This window comes from Cariama cristata, unplaced genomic scaffold (genome assembly GCF_000690535.1).
Source record: "Cariama cristata isolate BGI_N322 unplaced genomic scaffold, ASM69053v1 scaffold43964, whole genome shotgun sequence".
In the NCBI taxonomy this organism is placed as follows: Eukaryota; Metazoa; Chordata; class Aves; order Cariamiformes; family Cariamidae; genus Cariama; species Cariama cristata.
The window spans coordinates 76,139-95,219 of record NW_009613425.1 but is presented as its reverse complement, the minus strand read 5'-3'; the positions used below and the strand labels follow the sequence as shown (position 1 = coordinate 95,219).

General features: G+C 41.1%; 1 protein-coding gene across 1 annotated transcript in view; it reads right to left on the bottom strand.

The window, feature by feature from the left end:
- Positions 1 to 15,779: 15,779 nt before the first annotated feature.
- Positions 15,780 to 19,081, bottom strand: part of FBLN2 (fibulin 2) — a 78,510-nt gene continuing 75,208 nt past the window's right edge. Inside the window, exons 15-16 of the mRNA XM_009699010.1 lie at positions 17,496 to 17,619; positions 15,780 to 16,451 (exon numbers count right to left, since the gene is read on the bottom strand). Of these exons, the coding sequence (XP_009697312.1) occupies positions 16,094 to 16,451; positions 17,496 to 17,619 (482 nt within the window). The 3' untranslated portion in view covers positions 15,780 to 16,093. The remainder of the gene's footprint in view (positions 16,452 to 17,495; positions 17,620 to 19,081) is intronic.

Sequence of the window (19,081 nt, the reverse complement as noted above, 5' to 3'; positions counted from 1 at the left end):
AGAAAGAAAGAATCTATCTTGAAAATATTCTACAACTATAAACTAGTTGCCTAAGGTTGGATCGGATGTTTTCTGCAAGAAGGAATTAAACCCAGGTCTCCCAAACCTTGTAAGCATCTTGTAACATATCTAGCCTGACAATCCTCTATATAAAGAGCAAATAAACACACTCACTGCCTTAACAGTAACCATATGGCTAAGGGACAACATTTAAAGGAGAGAAAGGAGGGGCGGGGGGCAGGGAAAGAAAGGCAATTGTGTTCTTTCCTTACTTATTCCTTGAAAGAAAAAAAAGCAGCATCTATTTCACTGCCCATCTGTTTTGAAATCCCTCATGAAAGCTGCTAATTGTCCTTGATAGCATATGAGTTTATTTTTGGTTTCAGCTTACACCTCTCCATCGCTTACACAGTGAAATCAGCAACTGCTCTAACTTTTGTTCGTCTGGATGTCGCATCTAACTGGGAGCAGCAAACCTCATGGCAATGGCAGTGGTCTGTGTAAACACATGAAGACAGTAGTGTTTACTTACTTTACAACAAATTCTTTCTAAAGATTCTGTATGTTTATCCCAGGAAAGACAACTTATGCCAAAACTAGAGATGGCCAACACTGTCTCCAATAAAATACGTATACTTTATGCATTCCTCAGTGCCGGTGCCTGGGGAACCATTAGGATAAAACCCAGAATTCAGGAGAAACTGGAGAGAGGTGAGCGGCAACCAACCTAGAGTACCAGAAAAGATTATCCTGACCCATTCCTCTTCTAGGGAGGCTCATCAGGAAACCAATGAAGGAAAACTAAGCATTCCTGTTCTTTGAATACATTACGTTACTCTGCATGATGATAAAGATGTGATGACAATGCCAGTTTCTCCATTTGCAACTGGATGTTACCCAGCACAGCCCTAATCCTGTTCTACCGACAGCTTTGGTAGGATCTAAAGACAAAATCAAAGAGGTGGGAGGAGAGTTGAACAAAGAGCTCCTGCAAGGGTCCCAGTTGCTACAGCAAGCCTAACAGTACCCTTAAGACTCCATTTTTGCACAAACTTATTTAGTAGCATCCCAACATACAGATTACGTTAAATGCTTCTATTTAAGTTACAGCTTGAATGTTTTTCAATTCTTCTGCAAATAAATCATTAGATCAGTATTCATCATTTACCATCCTATCTCTGCCTGTCGTTATAACCAACACATTGCATTTATCACCACCTTCTGTCATCATTTATCATGGTGTAGTCTGTTACAATCCTTGGACAAACCTCTCCTCAGCACTGAGGAGCTGCAGGATTTGGCCCATTTGAATTTAACAACAGAGACACATTCTTTCTGAAGTCTTTCCAAACTCAAATGGTTTTCTTTTTTTAGATTTGGTTTTATTGCCCTATATTTAAGGCTCAAATAATTAAGAAGTTTTATATTTATATTGTCTTACTTATTTACTCATGCCTGTTACTTAAAACCAAATAACAAACGATTACATTATTACTCATGTACTTGGGATATCCATAATCTAAATTAAGATCCAGTACAAATGACTGCTTATTCTGACTTGATGGGTAAATGAACATTTAGCAGCAAAACCAATGAGGACAGCAAATAAACCCTTACTCTCCCATCCTCTGCCAAGTGTCCAGGACATACAGCATGCCTTAAAGGTGGGCAAATGCAGACATCGATATTAAGTATGGGAAAGCAAGTTAGAAAGTCAAATCCTACTAGTATAATTTTGGACATGAAAGTCTTGGGTTACAAGCAAGACTAGGTTTGAAGAGGTAATACCTTTATTGTACAAAAGTATAAACTGGTAAAAAGAAATAAGCTTTCAGGCTCAAAACACTTTTTCAGCTTGCCTGCGCTAAAGCTTGTCTATTTTTCCAAGTATGTCATTATATCTCAGGAACAATATTATCTCTCCCTGCAGACTTTATAGTGCTTAAAATGTCAAATCTTCTTGAAGATGTCTGCTTTGCACCTTCCATCTGTTCCCAGAGATGAATCTGCTGTCCATCACTGCTTCTCACCACTCCCACAACAACTTGGGGAAAGGTACACTTTTGTAGATAAGAGTTTCCAAATAAATTATAGCTTTTAGATGAACATTAACCTCATTTCCATGCCTAAAACTAGTGACAGAGACCACAGAGCATGGAGATTATATGCTTGCCATATGAAATTCTATTTATAGGACCCAGCTCTCAGAGTAGGCACAAGAAAAAGTTACCAGTTGTTTCAGTGCAATATGTGTACAGTAAAATCAGTTTAAAATTCTTAAGAAAAATCTTTTACTAGAAAAAAAAAAAAAAAGAGTTAAGAGGTAAAGAGTTGGTGGCTGTAGCAAAATTAGTTTCAGTTCTTCCCAAAAGAAATAAGAAAAACTTAAGCAAATAGGAAATCAGGAAATACCCTAAACCCATATTTTAGATGCTTAGGTAGCATTTATTTTTATTAGAAAAAAAACCCAAACATCAGTCTCCTGTGTTCATGCAATGTGGGTACATTTTGGAGAGGAAAGCAAGGCAGAAAGAGTTCAGCTGATTTGCCCAGTCACATCAGGTCCGTAGAAGCACAGGGAATTAAATCTTGGTCTCTTCCCCGGGAGGTACCCATACAAGAGCTGGCCTCTGTCCTTTGGACAGAGCAACCCCATGAAGGGCCAAAGTCAAAACAGCTCTCTCGGGTAAAGTCCCTCCATGTTTTTACAGAGGGCAGAAGGGAGGAGAGGCCTTTTGGCCAACAAGGCATCTTTTACACTCAAATCATTTTGCATCATTCCAGCAGGGTAAGGTAGCCTTATGGTGAAGATAGGCACAATTTATATCCACTGAAATTCATTTATACACTGTTAAGATGGTGAGTGGTGACCTCAGCATCAATGAAAATAAGGTCCAAGAACTCAGTTGGCACATTCTGGGCTTGCCTCCATCTCAGCAGCATACAGGCAGTGCCACCATCCAAACATAAGGGGACAAGGTCACAGACAAATACAGCGATGCCTGCATTCCCACAAAAGATCACAATCTTTCTGCCAGGCACAGATGGAAAAGATGCAGTCTCCTGACCATGGCTGCTACCTGGGGCAGCCTAGTCTTTAGCAGCCCACTCACGCTGTGCACTCGTATTACAAATGCCAGCCATGCTCACATACACAGGAGCGCCAGCAAGAAATCCACCCACTCTTCTGGCTCCTTTCTTCAACATTATGTCAGTCTGTTATAGACCAGTGAAGCCAGCTAGCTTCCTGTCAAAGCCCTGCACTCATATAGTCAAAAATATTCCTCCCTTCTGTTCCTGCCAGCTTTCAGCAAGGGGGAGTTTTGCTTTGCTCCATTTTTTAAGCCAGCCACATGCCATACTGCGATGACTTCATGCAAGTCTATAGACTAATCTTGCCAAGAAACCAGCACTAAACTGCATCCACTGAACCATGGTAAACCTCAGCACTTATGGTTTGAGGGATTTAATTCCTGGCAGTGATATGCTAAAATGGTGCTTTCCAACTCTTCAGTGGAAAGCCTCCAAAAGCATGTCTGCCTCAGTGTTCGGTCTCCAACATGTATGCCACCGCGCAAGGAGCTGGTGCTCACTGCGTGGTGAACAGCTCATCCCTTCTGTCCATGTCTTTATTGATGTGCGTTTCTCCTGTCTATGTCTGAGAAAATGTGGGCACAGCAAAATGAATGGAAATGCCTGGAGGTGTGGTACTTCCTTGAATGGTACTAATTAAAAGTAGGTTAAGAACCATTCGGTTTATTGTTTACAGTCCTTAAAAATTTTACACTATTAAGGCTAGTTTTAAACATTTATTATGCCTGCTAACTGATCATTAGCTGACAGCATGGCTGGGATAACTGTAACTAGTTCAGTCATTGGTTTTACCAATTGCACTTAAGAGTCTTAATTTTTCCATGGGTGACACCTCCTATTTGTTTTCCTTTTTATGTGTTTCTTCCATTTAGCCCTTTACGATGGTACTCTCTGGCAAACTGATAATGTCCAGGTAAACCATCCCAGGGTTCAATTTTTCTTCCTCTGCCATCCTTCCATGCACCAAGGAAAGCCAAGATCAAGAGTGCTCAGAGATCCAACCTATTCCCAGGTGTTCCTGCTTTTTCCTATTTTTAAAGTAGAAGTACTGCATTTATTTCATCCCAGTCACAAGTTTGTTGACTTCTGCAGTATTGCATCAGAAATTAGTTTGGCCTTGTGCTTTCCCAGGGTAGCCAGAGAGGAATATTCTTGTTCATACACAGAAATGCAGATCACAGACATGTACGCAGGGGTGATTGTCAGCCTCTGAACCCCTGCTGCCGCTTGCAGGGGAAGATATAACTGTTGTTCAGGCTGGAGCAAAACTGTACTGCAACACACCAAACAACACAGGAGCCAACCGTAAGTGTGCGATAGGGCAGGTCTAGAGAGTTATAATAATCCCAGCTGAAATTGAGTCAGGTCATGAAAACTAAATTCCTCCATACTCAAGGAAAAATATTGTGCCATCTTGAATCATTAATACTATTTCAATGCCTTTTCCAATAAGTATATATTAATATTTTCAAACACTTTTCCCCTTTTGTTCTGAGTTAAGTAGTTTTTCATTGTTTCTGAGATGGCTCTTCAGTACAAGAATGAAAGACAGTAGTAATTTCCCCAGGAAGCCCATAAAAATCCTCTTTTAGTCTATTCCAGAACACTGTTCCAAGAAATAAAGAGCAAATCAGGGCATCTCCCACATTTCTGGGAGTCTTTACATGTATTATGGATCTTGAGATGATTTAATGCCACTCAAGTAAACAGGGAGGCTTCTACCAAAAAAGCCAAGCTTCATTTGAGATAAAAAAGTTCTCTCTCATCACAGCACCAAATTAAAATGTGGAGATTATCAAAGATGCCAGCATTTCTGTGAAAATGGTGTTTATGAAATGACAGGGGAAAAGTCTGCACTGCACATAAGCTACCCAACGCCTTCAGTCACAGGCTGTACTAATCATCCCAGCCCAAACTTTCTCTGGGAACTTCAGCCCTCCAAGTGATTGCAGTAAGCTCCTGGACCTTTGCCACTCAGCACAGGATATTCTTGGCAACAGGGATAAGGGCACTTGTTCCAAAAAAGGAGAAATCTAGAAACTGGTTTGTCTCTGCACTCTTGGAGACAAGCAAATCCGCCAAAACTCATGGAGCCGGACACAGGAGTGGGAAAAAAACCCCAAATGAAGCAACAGCTTGAACTTATGACTGTCTGTCTAGCCAGTACCAGCAAAATCTCATTATCAGCAACGATGATGAAATACATTGACAGTAAATGTAACAGATCTGATGAAAGACCTTGAAATGTTTATGCTAATACAAAGTTTCGGTTTCACATTCCATACAAGCTTTTCAAACAAGAACTTGCCAGAAAACACGGAAGAATGATCTTAAGTTTTACCTTACTTTAAAAAAAAAAAAAAATCAAAACAAAACAAACAAAAAAAACAAACCAACACCACCACCAAAACAACACCACCAAAAAACCAACCAAACACCAAAATGCCTGCTACCAAATTTTTCATTACAGCCTGTATAGTTTGCAGGACTGGTAGAAAAAGGCTTTCATAGTTGGAAAGAAATGCTTCAGCTTGCTTGTGAGTCAAACCTGTATTAGAGCTATGCGCTCCTTCAGCTTACAGTGTGGTCAAAACCTCCATTTAGAGTTTGGAGAAACAACGTGGTCCCAATGGAGCACCTGGTAGACGGCAGCACAGCTGCACAGGCTGATGTGGCTGAGCCTTTTTTCACACTGTGGAGGAACTACCCTACTACCTTCACAGTTACTACACATGTATTCACCAGCAAGACACCCGTATGCAGAGAATTAATAATTTAGCACTTTGAAAACAAAACAAAACCCCCAAGAAAGCTCTAGTCCTGGTTCTACTCCAAACATCTATTATTTAGTCTGACTGCCCCCATTCTATTTCCTCCACTTTTATCAACTAACGGCCAAGAAAAGCAATTACTAGCATAAGAAAAATATATTCTTGGTATCTTTGAAGTGCTGTGGCAAGTGTAAATGCATTACTTTATATGAGAACAGAGAAAATATTTCTTCAGTGGTTAAGATGAGAAATGAGGAGGAAAAAGTTTGGAGGAGGTACGGGAGAAACTATTATTTGATTAACTAATTAGATCAGTGTTAAAAGAAAATGAGCCTGCCTGCAAATCTCTACATTATCGACTCTGAAGAGGAAGATGTAATATCCAATGGAGATAATGAAACACCTTGATTTGCATTTGAAAATTGCTAGCCCTGCCTGGACAGGGGAATATAGCCATCTACAAAATAATCTAATTACGGTAATGAGGCAGAGAAAAAAAAAAAACCCACAACCAAAAAAACCCCACTGCCAACTGACAGGTTTGGGAAAATACTGTCTGCAGGTAACAACTGGTCTTGGACTCTGTTTCTCAAAGTCTTCTAGTGCCAGCACGTGAAAGAAAAGAAGGAACCCCCCCGTCATTCCTTTAGTTTTTGTGACTAGCTTATGAACCAACTATGATTATACTACCGCTTCCCACAAACATCCCCACGTCCACTGTTCCATACAGTCAGCTATACCACTACAAATGAAAAAAAAAAAAACCACATCCAAAACCAACCCACCAAACCAAAAAACCCCACAGAATAAAACCAAGCAGGTCTGCAGTTACAGCAGGGCCAAAACCAACTCAACTACTTGATCACCAATAGCAGTTGGGCCAGACACTGCCACAGCAATGCCCACCACTCTGCCCCAAGCTGTTTCTTATGTTGGCCTATAGTGAAGATGATGCTTAAGGACATAAACTGAAAAATCCAATACTCTCTCAAAAAAATTGTACATGAAGAATATGTGGGAACAAATATTTAACATTAAACTCTACATTGGATTTCTTCTACAAAAGCACTCCAAGAAAGAAGGAAGCATAATGTCTTAAAAAAAAAAAAAACAACAACAACAAAAAAAAATCAGTGAAATTTGAGAAAACATAAATCATCTTTCATTAGTGATTTCCCAGGGTGCTCATTCAACAACCCACTCTGCGAAGTCCCACAAGTGCACACAACAGCTGCCTTCCAAACTTGCAACACTGCACAGTTTAAAGCCGTAGTGTAATTTAGAATAATATTATTCTTCAGATTCTGGACTGGCAGCTCAGTGGTACTGCCAGAGGATTAGTGAGCTGCTAACACTGGTGCAGTCTCTACGGCATCAATGAAAAAGGGTTGATGGATTTTTGGATGTTTCTCTTTTTGACCTGTGCCCTTTTAAAAGGGAGAGAGGTGATGAAACAAAAATCTCCTGGCAACGGGGTAAATTCAACACAACCTACAGGAGGCAACTACAGAAGAGGAGAGGCTACAAGTGGAATTCATAAAAGGAAGAGTTGAAGATTGTTGCTGGGTTAAAAATACCAAAGTTACCAAATACACTGTGAAGCCCAGGGATTTCTAAGAATGGGCTGACAGGGGCTTTTGCAGTCCTGGGCTGGTAAATAGCACATGCAAAAAGCAACTCTGCACCACATGCCAAAGGACTTCTTAGACTCTACCCAAGTGATGTGCAGATGACCTGCACAACGTACCCATGGCAGAGATGCAAACACCCACTACCTCCTTCTCTGGATGCTCACCAATCCAAATCACTACATACACAAACAAAACCCCCAAAGCCCAACCGTCGCCAAACAAACTGCCCACACACCATCTTCATACAGGGTGCAAGACTGCTGAAAAGTTGGGGTGTCTCACAGTGGGTAGTCTGGCAGCTCTAATACTGCCTGTTAGCTTTTGAGTGTCCTTCTGAACTGGAGGCCTGGCCTTCACCTTCTTCCAATCACTTGATTTACAAGCCAAAAGACATTCTTTGAACTATAGTACAGGTACCTATATGAACCAATCACATTCTTAAACTGCCTTCATTATTAGATATGTCAGAGTCATCCAGGTGTGATTCAGGCAACATTACAAGCATCATATGCGTCTTTCTTCCTCTCCCCAGAGGAAAATTAAGTTATGATTAAAGCTGCATCTTCATTTCACGTAACCTATTCACTTCAATGGATCTCTGCGTCAACAGCTGTCGGGAAACTGTAGAAAACTTTGGGTAATAAAATACTAAGTATTTTTCTTAGGAAATCGTTATTTTCAAGGTTATTGAGGTTGGTTTGTTTTGGGGTTTAGTGCTACCTGAGTTAGCAGAAGATGTGGTACTCTGCACAGCCCACAACAGCTGTACGTTTGTGATACCTGAGAATACACCCTCTCCAGCCCCTGGCACCAACTCTGGTGTCTGCTATGGGAGATCTTCAGATGACAGGGAACAAACAGTCAGTAGGATTTATTCCAGCCTCTAACATGGTAACAACAGATACATGGCCACAAATACTCTTACAGGGTGAAGCAGAGGGTTTATTTTATAACTCTTATACTAGGTGCAAGGATGCATAGAGGTTGTAAGCATATGCATCACAATTGCTTTGTACCCAGTTCTCTGTTTGGACAGAGCCCAGAACAGAATCCAGCTCTTCCAAATCCCAGTTGAGTACTCAAGCCTTCCCAGCTAATGGGATTACTTGCATCAATAACTGCTACTTTTGTATAAATGGAGAGTGCAGATTCTTGCCTACATGAATCATAGTTCAGAGCAGCATTGTCTAATATACAGGAAAATAAAGGAGAGTGTCTGCTCTGGAAAAGTTTACAAATATGTGCATCTCCTGGTACAGACTCCCCTGGTCTGCAAATGTAATTAGCGTTATACTGACTTTGGGAATCCTTAAACTTTGTGACTAAACTCCACACTTGTGCCCTCCCAACTCCAGGGATAATGAAGCACGAGGCACTATAGGACTATCTTTTGCTCTCATCACCACCACAGCACCTTCGTGTCCATTTACATTGCGTTAAGCATTACAGTACATTGGTATAATATTGCATACTTGCCCTAAATCTAAGTTAGACAAATACCTAGAGTTCAGTCATTATGACATGTAGTTGTGATTACACTAACCGCTAGGCACAGTCCATCCCCTACTCATAGTAGCAATTCTGGACTATATTTATCATTACTCTAGAATTACACTTTTACATTAGTCAACCTGAAATTCTGAAATATTCCCGGTCCATGTGCAAGCTATTTCTCCAAGGTGCACCTGAAAGGTAACAGGATTAACTGTAACAGACCTCTGTAATAGCTAAGATTAACTGGGATTACTCTTAGAAAAGTACTGTGAGGAATGTCCATAAGAGAAGAAAGATGATAATGTTACATTTCAATGGCTACAGCACTGGTGTGGTACAAGCTGCTCCATTTTAGCTACAGCACACTCTCAAAATTTCCAATACCAGCATCAGAAGGCATATTCTCTTCCACCCCAAAATGAGTTCAGGCACTGGGCTTTACTATCCCAACGCTAGGAGGGCAGTTTACACCTCCTCTGTTTTCAAGGTTGTGTGAGCTGCGCCCACTTGATATTCCAGCCACAGTTAGATGTGGGAATGGCCCGTTCAGTCTCCCAATCACACACACCGAGGTCCTCTCACTGCTGTGACATTTATCTGCTGGTCAGAGCATTTGCTTCATCATCACGAAAAAGCAAACTTTTCATCATGGTACGTTACCTTCAGAAGATCACTTTGTGTTTATCATCAGCCCTGTACCACTAGTTTACATAGTTTACTCGAACTCCAAAATGGCAATGCTCCACTTCAAATGTTCCTCATTGAAGATTATCAGTCTTTTTCCCATACTGAAAGTATTCCATGTACATTTTTTTCTCCTGGCCATCAATGCTGAGTAGGATTCATCCTCTCCTACAGCGCATCTGGCTGCAACCAGTAATTCTGTAATCACAGCGAGTCAAAAACCCTCTCTAGAGTGTAGTCCAGTGGAGCCCGGGTCACTGTAAAGCACCCTCATTGACACAGAGAAAGGCATCTCCACCCTCCTCTTCTCTCAAGGCATTTACGTCTCTGTTTTGGATGTATTTTCCTTAAATTGGATCAGCTATTGTTACTAACATGTTTTGAAATTACTTTCTAGAAATTATGGCACAGAGGAGAGCTTAGTACTCTGAATGTTCTGCTATTATTCCAAAACAAAATTAGATTTTAGATTTTTTTTCCCCTCCCATTTCTGACATACAGCTCCCCCCCGCCAAGGATAGCATTAATTGCTTGTTCTATTGGGAACAATTTGTTAAACTCTGACTCCTTCAGATGGCTCTTTCCATAATCAGCATTTCTCCTCAGAAACTTGCTATTTCTCTGTGAGATTTGATTAATGCTTTAGTTACAGACTATTAGCACTGAAACAAGTCTCCAGGAACCCTGGACAGGACTAATTTCCATCTGCCTTCTCACATGTTCTATGTTGACTAACCTAGCCTTGGATCACTTGTAAGTACAAGGCATCTCACTCGTGACCAGTTCTTCACCTGGAGCGGGCCTGGGGTTACTTTCCCATTGGGCTGGTCTTGGTCTGTTAGATCAGACTGCCCTTTCTGCTACAGCAGCTCCCCCAAGCCCTGCATCTCCAGTGCAATTCTTCCAGCCCACCATTACCATTACACCATCCCAACCTCCAAGGCATTAAAGCATCCTGCTGTGATTTTATGCAGTTAGCACAATTCTTGGCTACTACACAGAAGCCTCACAAACGTACAAAGGATCTCCTCCTCTCTCTCTCTTCATAGTATGTAAGGCACCACAATAGCATCCTCTTCCTCTCCAACCCCAGCTCAAAAAAGAAAATCCACAGCAGATGTTAGAATCTTTAGCCCTGCTATAACGGCAGCCTCAGCTCACGGGAAGTCAATGTCACCGTCTTCCCTGGAAAGCACCCTGGGCTGAGCAAACCTCTGCATTGCGGTGCAGCTGGAAGAAGCCATTCTTCTTTGGGAGCTGGATTTGATGATCCTTACGGGTCCCTTCCAACTCGAGACATTCTACTACTCCCACACTGCCAGCAGCAACAAGAAGAGAGCATGGGGCAGCCTGAGGACAAGGAGTGACACTGAGCAGGCCTGCTGCTGGTGAAGGGTGAAGCTTATTGAAAAGGGCTCCAAAGCTCTGGAACAGTCCTACACATTGACTGCTGTTTGTAGAGAACATGAAGAGAAAGAATTGTGTTTTATAAAACAAAAGGCTCAATTTTGTAACTTCAGCTTCACATCACTGAAACTGGATATAATTAAATCCTGGTTTTCAATAGCCACTTCAAAATGAATGTCTCTGTGATGCAGAGAACACTGACAGTGAGAAGATATTTTTTATTTAACCTTAAAATCTATTTTTACTCCAGAATCCTAATTCTCCCTGGCTGGAACTTTCTCTTCCTCATGGCATGGGTGGATGCAATGGAAAGATGAAGAAAGAAGGAAAAAAAAAAAAAAAGAAGAAAAATGAATGGTGAAGAACAGCCAGAGCCTCTCACACAAGCGACAGAAATAAGGAGGAAGACAAAGAATATGCAACAGATTCCCTGCATCCTGCAAACCAGACGAAAGCAACTCCTCACCCTGCAAAGTCTGAGGGGAAGTACAAAACTTACCCACCCACAGAGGACACCAATTTTAATCACATACTCAAGACTTTACCCAAGGACCACACATAAACCCAAACTCAGCACCATAACCACCTATCACAGTACCAGAGAACTGCAAAATCTTACTTCAGTTTTGTTGTTTGATTTTATTGTTCTTCTCTGCTTTCCATCCTGGATATGCTGTTTTCAGCACTCTTGCTTCTGGCTGGACTGTGAAGAGCGGCATTTTTCAGAACACTACAGCCCCAAGGCTGGGTGAGCGAGCAAAAGTGCAAGCACAAGCATTGAACCAGTGGGTGCAGAGGAGAAATGGTGCCTCTCCAGTGCCCTAGCTTCACCCAAAAGCTGAGTGCTGCCAGGTGCTGACCCTCTGCAAAGCTCTGCCAGCTGGGAGGCAGGATAGCAGCCGATTACCTTCATCATGTCCCCCTGCTCCCCAGGGCTGAGGCAGGGTCTACAGGAGGGCAGCACACTCACCTCCTGCTTTCACTTTCTCTGGTGAAGCATGTCTGCAAGGGAGCAGCCTCCTTGAGGAGCAACCCCCCCTAAGCGAAGAGGGGTAAGGAGGTGGCTCAGCTTGTCCCCTGCTCTCTGAAATACCAATACTTGTGCTGATAGAGGCATTTTGAGTGGGACTTTTGCAGAGGAGACTATCTTATGCTCTGATGTTAAAGCCATTATTGTAGTATGCCCCTCATTACAGCTTTAACCTCAAAAGATGATCCAAACCATAAAATCCATAACTTTGAAATCTGCTTCTGTATCACTAGACTGAGTGATTAGACTAGATTAGTCTAATCACTCGATTGAGGAATAACTGATACAAAGGAGAAGAAAAATAAAAGTGAATGAAGTTCTGTTTGTGGGATCTTGGAACTAATAGAAGAATTTTGGCTCATTACAGTTAACAGCATACTCTCTTGCGACAGGTGAGGAGAAGGAGTAAGGCCCAAGCTGAGCACTTCGATGCCTTTTCTCTACATCAGGCTCCCAGAGAAATGCTAGGACAGACTAGTCAGCACCTGCAGTAATCCACATATGTGTATTTTTTCACCTATAAGGAGATTGCAAAATACTTCCTCCCTCGTGCAGAAAGGAAACAATTCAAAATACTAGATAAAAATATCTTTCTCAGCCATCTACCACTGTTTCAACTATACATTACGTAAATTCCAGTCAAAAGAAAACCTGATGTTTTGTTATGTAATAGACGAATCAAATTTCCAGCAAACACTCAGCTTTTCATTTCTTCATCCTTCCAGTGACACACTTGATCTTCCTCAGTCTCTGGGATCACTGGATCTCCCAAGGAATACAACAGCCAAGCACAGAGAGGTCAGATTTCACCAAGGCAGGAGTAAGTAACCTGCAAAGCTAAGCAGAACATGCATTGTTCAGACAAGTCACATAAATGCCGTTTCCAACTTTGGGAGCATACTGATAATCTGAGTTTTTGCACATATATAATCATATGCCCCACATCTGCTATAATTTTTTATCAGGTTTGCAGCTGTTGTCTTTCTCATTATTTATCAGCTTGCCTAATTCTTTGGTAGCTGTTCTTAATTCACCTCAACCAGGCAAAGGGGGAGTGGGCCATGAAGAAGCTCAGGGAATAAATAAAAGTTTCTTAACTCACTTATTAGAAATGGAGAAAGAAAAAAAAATTAAAAATATGGCTGTTCATGAGAGAATTCAGGAAAGCTATTGCTGTTTGAAGAAAGTATAAGAGACTGTAAAGGTACAGTCCAGGCCTGAACTCTTTTCACTGAGACCTATTTTGTGTACACGAATACACGCTCTCATTCTTTGTCTAAGTTACCCAGCCAAATAAAGTGGAAGGAGCATTACTGAAGATGAGAAATGGGCCTTCTATGACCTAGACCAGTTGAACGAAACGAAAATTCCAGTCCAAAGCCATTGCGACCCAGTGAAAGCACATCCTTGCTGGTCAGTGGGTCTTTGGTGGATGAGTCTGTTCAAGTTCAGTCACAATCACTGTCCTAAGAATAAGCAAAGGATTCAGTGCTAACTGTCCCTGCATTGCAGCCCCTACTAAAACTGACAGGGCATACGCTTTGTGTTGGTAAGAGGTAAAAGATTCCTTCAGTTATTTTGGGAACAGAAGAACGTGAAATTATCTACTGTAAGCCTTTCCTTTGCTTTGACCAGTTGCACTGAGCAACTATTCTATTTCTAACATTTTAGAATGCCTACTGGACACAGTGCCGATGAAGACTTGTTTTTTATAACATAGCCTTCCCTAAAACCTTCTTCATCAATTACCTGTCTAGAAAATGAAAAGTTGGTGTTACAAACTGCCAGATCCTTAATATGATTGACTATGGCTGGTTTAGTCAGCAAAAGGTCTCCAAGTAATGAATGGCTTGTCTGTTTCTTCTTTGACAAGAAAGATTGTCGAGGCTTGAATATCATTTACACTCAATCAAATACTAATGCTGATGGAAAACTCTGGTTTTCGGTGACTCTTGATGTGCCCCACTGGGGCATAGAGAAATGTATGGCCACTTAACATGTATACCGCATAACGGATCTGAAACACTCTCCTACTCATTGCTGCAGCTGCCTCTTCATCTTGCCAGGCCTGTGGCTGTAAGATATATATTAATTGAAATAGCAAATTGCATAAACATGTGTTTCTCAGTTGGCACTTCCCTGCTAAATGCTTATGAAACTGTTAACTATGGAAAACAAAAGATGGATGGAAGAATATCACTTTTACAAAATGATTTTTATAGAAAAAACAAAGAAAAGCTTGATGTATGCAAACTCACAGATATCCCATATTTTACAGCTGGGGAATAGCAATAATTTTTCCCTGGTAATGGGTCTTTATGATACCAGATATGGAAAGATTTGCACTTTATTATCAATAAGCAAGTCCAAATTAAAGAAGTGACTTGAAGTGATAGAAATTGGCTTTGGGATATAGTGAATATAGAACACTTCCCCTCTCACCGTAGAGGTGGTGTTTACAAGATTTTAAGATGCAGTTCAAACAAATATTTTACAATATAATGAAATTGTTGATTATGGCATAAAAAGCCATAAGATTTGATTTCTCCATTTTATTTTGTATACACACTGGTCAAAATACCATCGACTGTAGAAAAGAACAGATTATTATTTTGCCAAGAAAGGTTGGACCAGATGATCCTTGAGGTCCCTTCCCACCTGGTATTCTATGATTCTATGATTATTAAACCGCAGTCTAGTAAACATCAATATAATTGTAGCTATGTTTTTCCTTTAAAACATTTTGCAGAATAATTATAGCTGGAACAAAGGAAGCTCAGAAAATTTCAACACTGGAGCTTTTTTTGCTTTTTTGGGACAAAAAAAAAGAAAACAGCCATAAAGAAGTTCAGATATTAATTTCTAAATTCTAACAAATACTTCCATTATACTATGCTTTGCCACATCTGGACTTCAACTTTGGACCTCATCCAGTTTCCTGTAGAACTAGAGGAAATCTAGGCTCAAAAGTTTGGTTACACTATTTTCTGAATGGCATAATATAAACCACCAATTTAACTGGCATTTTCCTCTGCGCCATTTAGTGACACAACTGAAGTAATTTCCCTGAAGAAGAGAAGCAACTCCCCTTTTTATTTACTTAAAATTGCAAGGGATTCCTCAGTGGCACACCCAAGCTTTAAAATAAGGAGCAGTGATTATTTCATTATTTCCATGTTTCCTCTTGGACATTCCTTTAAGAATTATAAAGCATCTAATCTGGACTTATAGTTACCTAAACAGAATGAGTTTGTATAGAGAGGAGTCCCAGCACCTATAAAGACAACTACTAAAAATGGCAATGTGAGCTTTTACCCTAAAGCATGACATTTTCTTAAGGCCTTGGTCTTGCAAATATGTAGCATATGAGTAGTCCTACTAAAGCAAGACTCATTCATAGGCTTTTTTACTGGTGGAGTTTCCTTTTATTTATATGTATTTTTAGGCAACATATTATGAAAGTTGGAAGGAGGAAAATAAACCAGTAATATGAGGTGAGCTAACCATCAGCGTACATGTACGGCCTTCAACACAGCACCTCACAATAGAGAAACCTCAGTGAAGCCAGTGGCTAAGCCAAACCATAGGTTTGTGTAATAAAGAGAAATTGCTCAAGGTTTTTCCCTTAGTGGCAAAAAACCAATACTCCCAAGTGATCATCTTTCCTCTCTAGTGCAATACCCTGCAGATGTGACTAAACCTAAAACTAATTTCTAAGAAAAGGTTCCAGCATTTAACACAATGTATGTACTGCCTTTCTAACCCTTCCTTGGTTCACTGTCAAATGATGTTGTAAAGAATTGCATAAGAAAACAAAACAAAACAAAAATTAACTTAATTTACACAACCAATAAAAAAGTTTAAAGCAATGATAGAAAAATAATATAAAGGCTAGATACATTAAATGCCAGTTCAACAGTATTAAGCTTTGGTAGAACAGTTAAAGAGCATAGCACCAATAAAATCCAATGTCAATACATGCTTCAGTATGCATGAGCTGTGATGAAAATGTAAATTTTGGCAAGAAAAGTAGTGTATGTTCCCTGACGCCACAGTTTCATTTCAACGTCTAACAAAAAGTCTTTAGGCTCTTTCACTTGTCGCTGAAGATAGACAATGCCCGTGTACGAGTTCAGTCTTCGAGTGCTGAAGTAGTTTTCTTCATTTCCCTTGTTGATAGTAAGGATTATGTTGTCTCCAGCATAGGCAGGTGATGGTCCAATACGGAAAATATGAGCTGGGACCACTATATTGGTTTGGAAGTTCAGCTGGTAATAGGTAATGCGCACTGGGGTATTTTGGCAGTCCAGATAATTAAAACAACTGATTCGTTCACACCTCCTAAGAGATAAGAAATGAAGCACATTCAGTGTCCACGTAATAACAGCTAAAAATATATCTATTTCAGAGTATTGAAAATATTAGATAAACAGGAGTCCCAAACTTCAGCTGTGTAATTACCATCTGTTTCTTCTGCTTCTACAGTGCCCATAAAGCACTTGTAAATGATATAACTGTCAGACTACAATAGTGTAAGAAAATGATCATGGACATGGGGAGCTGTGTTGGGAAGTTTCACAATGAGGAAAGAGCCAGTCATGCTGCAAGCAGCACAGAGCTTGGAAGAGGAGTCTGTGATTTATCAGTGACAGCACAAGCCTGGGACAATGCTCCAAGAAAATAAGAACAAAGGCACTTTAAAAGGTAGCTAAAACATGGGAATGGGAAACAAGCTCCTCAACTTGCAAAGCTGCTCAGTCCTATAAGGCAGGAAAAGTATGTTTTAAGTCATAAGCAACTAAATATGGCTTCCTAAAGCACTGGCAGCCATTGAGGCAGAAAATGGGTAGGGAGATTTTGGGGCTCCCAAGCCTTAGCTGCTGAGGAGCTGGGAGCTGTGGGGCATGCCATTCCCAGAACCCTGTAGCCTGGCAAGTTCATTATCCTGCTCCCCTTCAATGTTTCAACACTCTCTGAGGAACTACAATGTGAATATTAAACAGGGAGCCCCAAAACCACTGTAAAATTGGTGCGCTGAGCAGCCTGGCAGCTATCGCAATGATATATGCAGCACAGAAGATCTTATTTTTTAAAAACTTAATTACAAACAGAGACCTTTTAGAGCTGCAGCAAGTAGAGCTGCAAGCTCTGATGACTGCTGTGATAGCAGCAGTTGGAGGGCAAATGGGGGCTCCAGGGCTTGGAAGAAGGAAGAGGCAAAAACGGATGGAAACTCTATACTGGGAAAGTCGATGTGCTCCAGTTACCGAAGCATCTTCTTAGAGCTCTGAGCACTTAAACCTGTCCACAAACTAAAGCACTACCTAACATCCACAGCCACTGGACTGGGCTGCTTGCGCTGTTTGCGATGGCGGCAATACTTACATGTCAGATACTTTTCTGTAGTTGGAAGGGCACTCGAAGGACAGGCAGCGGAAGCTGCCCTGGATGTTATAGCAAGTCTCTGCAGCTGAACAGTTGTGGGTTCCTATTGCACATTCATCGATATCTAATAAGAAGAAACACAATGAGAAAGACACTCTAAATTCAAAAATAAGAAGTAATCACAATTCACAGACTGTAATATGCTTATGGGACTCTATGTGCAGGAGAAGTGAGAGGAGTCTGTGGGTTCGCTTCTGCAAGCTGAGGGCTCTTGTCTTCACCGCTCAGTTGCTGTGTGTTACCTCTTCAGTACCTGTGCCTGTTGCCTGAAGACCAGGACTGTGAGAAGCCCAGAGGAAACACCTGGGGTGTGAAATGCACATCCAGGTGAGGTGTGTCAGATTCATCTCTGTGCACAGACACTTGCTGGCATTTGGAGCGACAGGGTAAACCACATGGATTCTAATTCTGCTCAAATTCTTATATCTTCTGCAGAAAAAAAATTTCCTTCCTTGACATTATCAGTTAATGAGATAACAGTACCACTTGGCAGTGTGTGCAATAAACAAGGGAGCCCACTCTTCCCTACAAGCAGCTTGTGATCCTTTTCATGCTGTTTGATAGTCCTTCCCCTGCTCGGCAGCGAGCTTGGCCAGTTGCAGCCACCCGGCACATGGCCAGGGGCCTTCTACTGCAGGAGAAGTTTGTTTCTTTACCTATACTTTGCAAACATTGTCACACTCCTGTGAACCTAGCTATTCTCATTCCAAACATATCTGATGCAACGCAGCATTTGACTTTTAGTGGAGAATAAACACAAGAAGGAAAAAAAGTTCTCAAAACCCAAGATACTCCTGTCTTGCCACTTCCCACTGCAATAAAAACCAAATATGAACATCTAGACAGAATTGCCAGTGTTGTCATATTTTCCCTTACTCCTGAGGTGTTAGAGATGTGTTGTAAGTAATATTATAAACTAGGCTGAAAGGAAACAGAATAAAATAACTAGATAGCAGTAGTCTAAGGCAGTGGAACTCTAAACTTCTCAGACTAGCCAACCAACACAGCCGCCACATAAGCTTTCCATAGCTCTTCTGATTGAAGATAGTTTTAAAATAGTTTCCTGAAAGTGATGGGCCAATTTTTACAGCTTCACAGGTCACTGGTACTCCCTGAACCACAGTTTCATGCTTAGAGCTAGCCTATGTCATGCAAGGTGTTTCTAAACAAGCGTGGTGCTCATATGCTGTTCATATACGTGCACGTACTTGTGCATGGTGTAGACAGTGTGTGCAAGCACTCGAGTGTGAGGGACAGTCCTTGATGAAAGGGGGCCACTGCTATAAATCACTCATACACTGCATAAAATGTGTGTGATCCCAATGGCTCCTTCTTTGTGGACAAGGTTGTAAAATGTCCACATATCCCAAGCAAACAAACATTCCTTGCCCCACCGTGCAGCCTGCAGAGGAGCCTTCCCCTCCCCCGAGCAAACACATGTAATGGATGGAGGGACACCCTGTGTCTGCCCACACATTAGCCATTCACAGCCTACTGTGGCAAAACCTATCCCTCAGGAATAAACA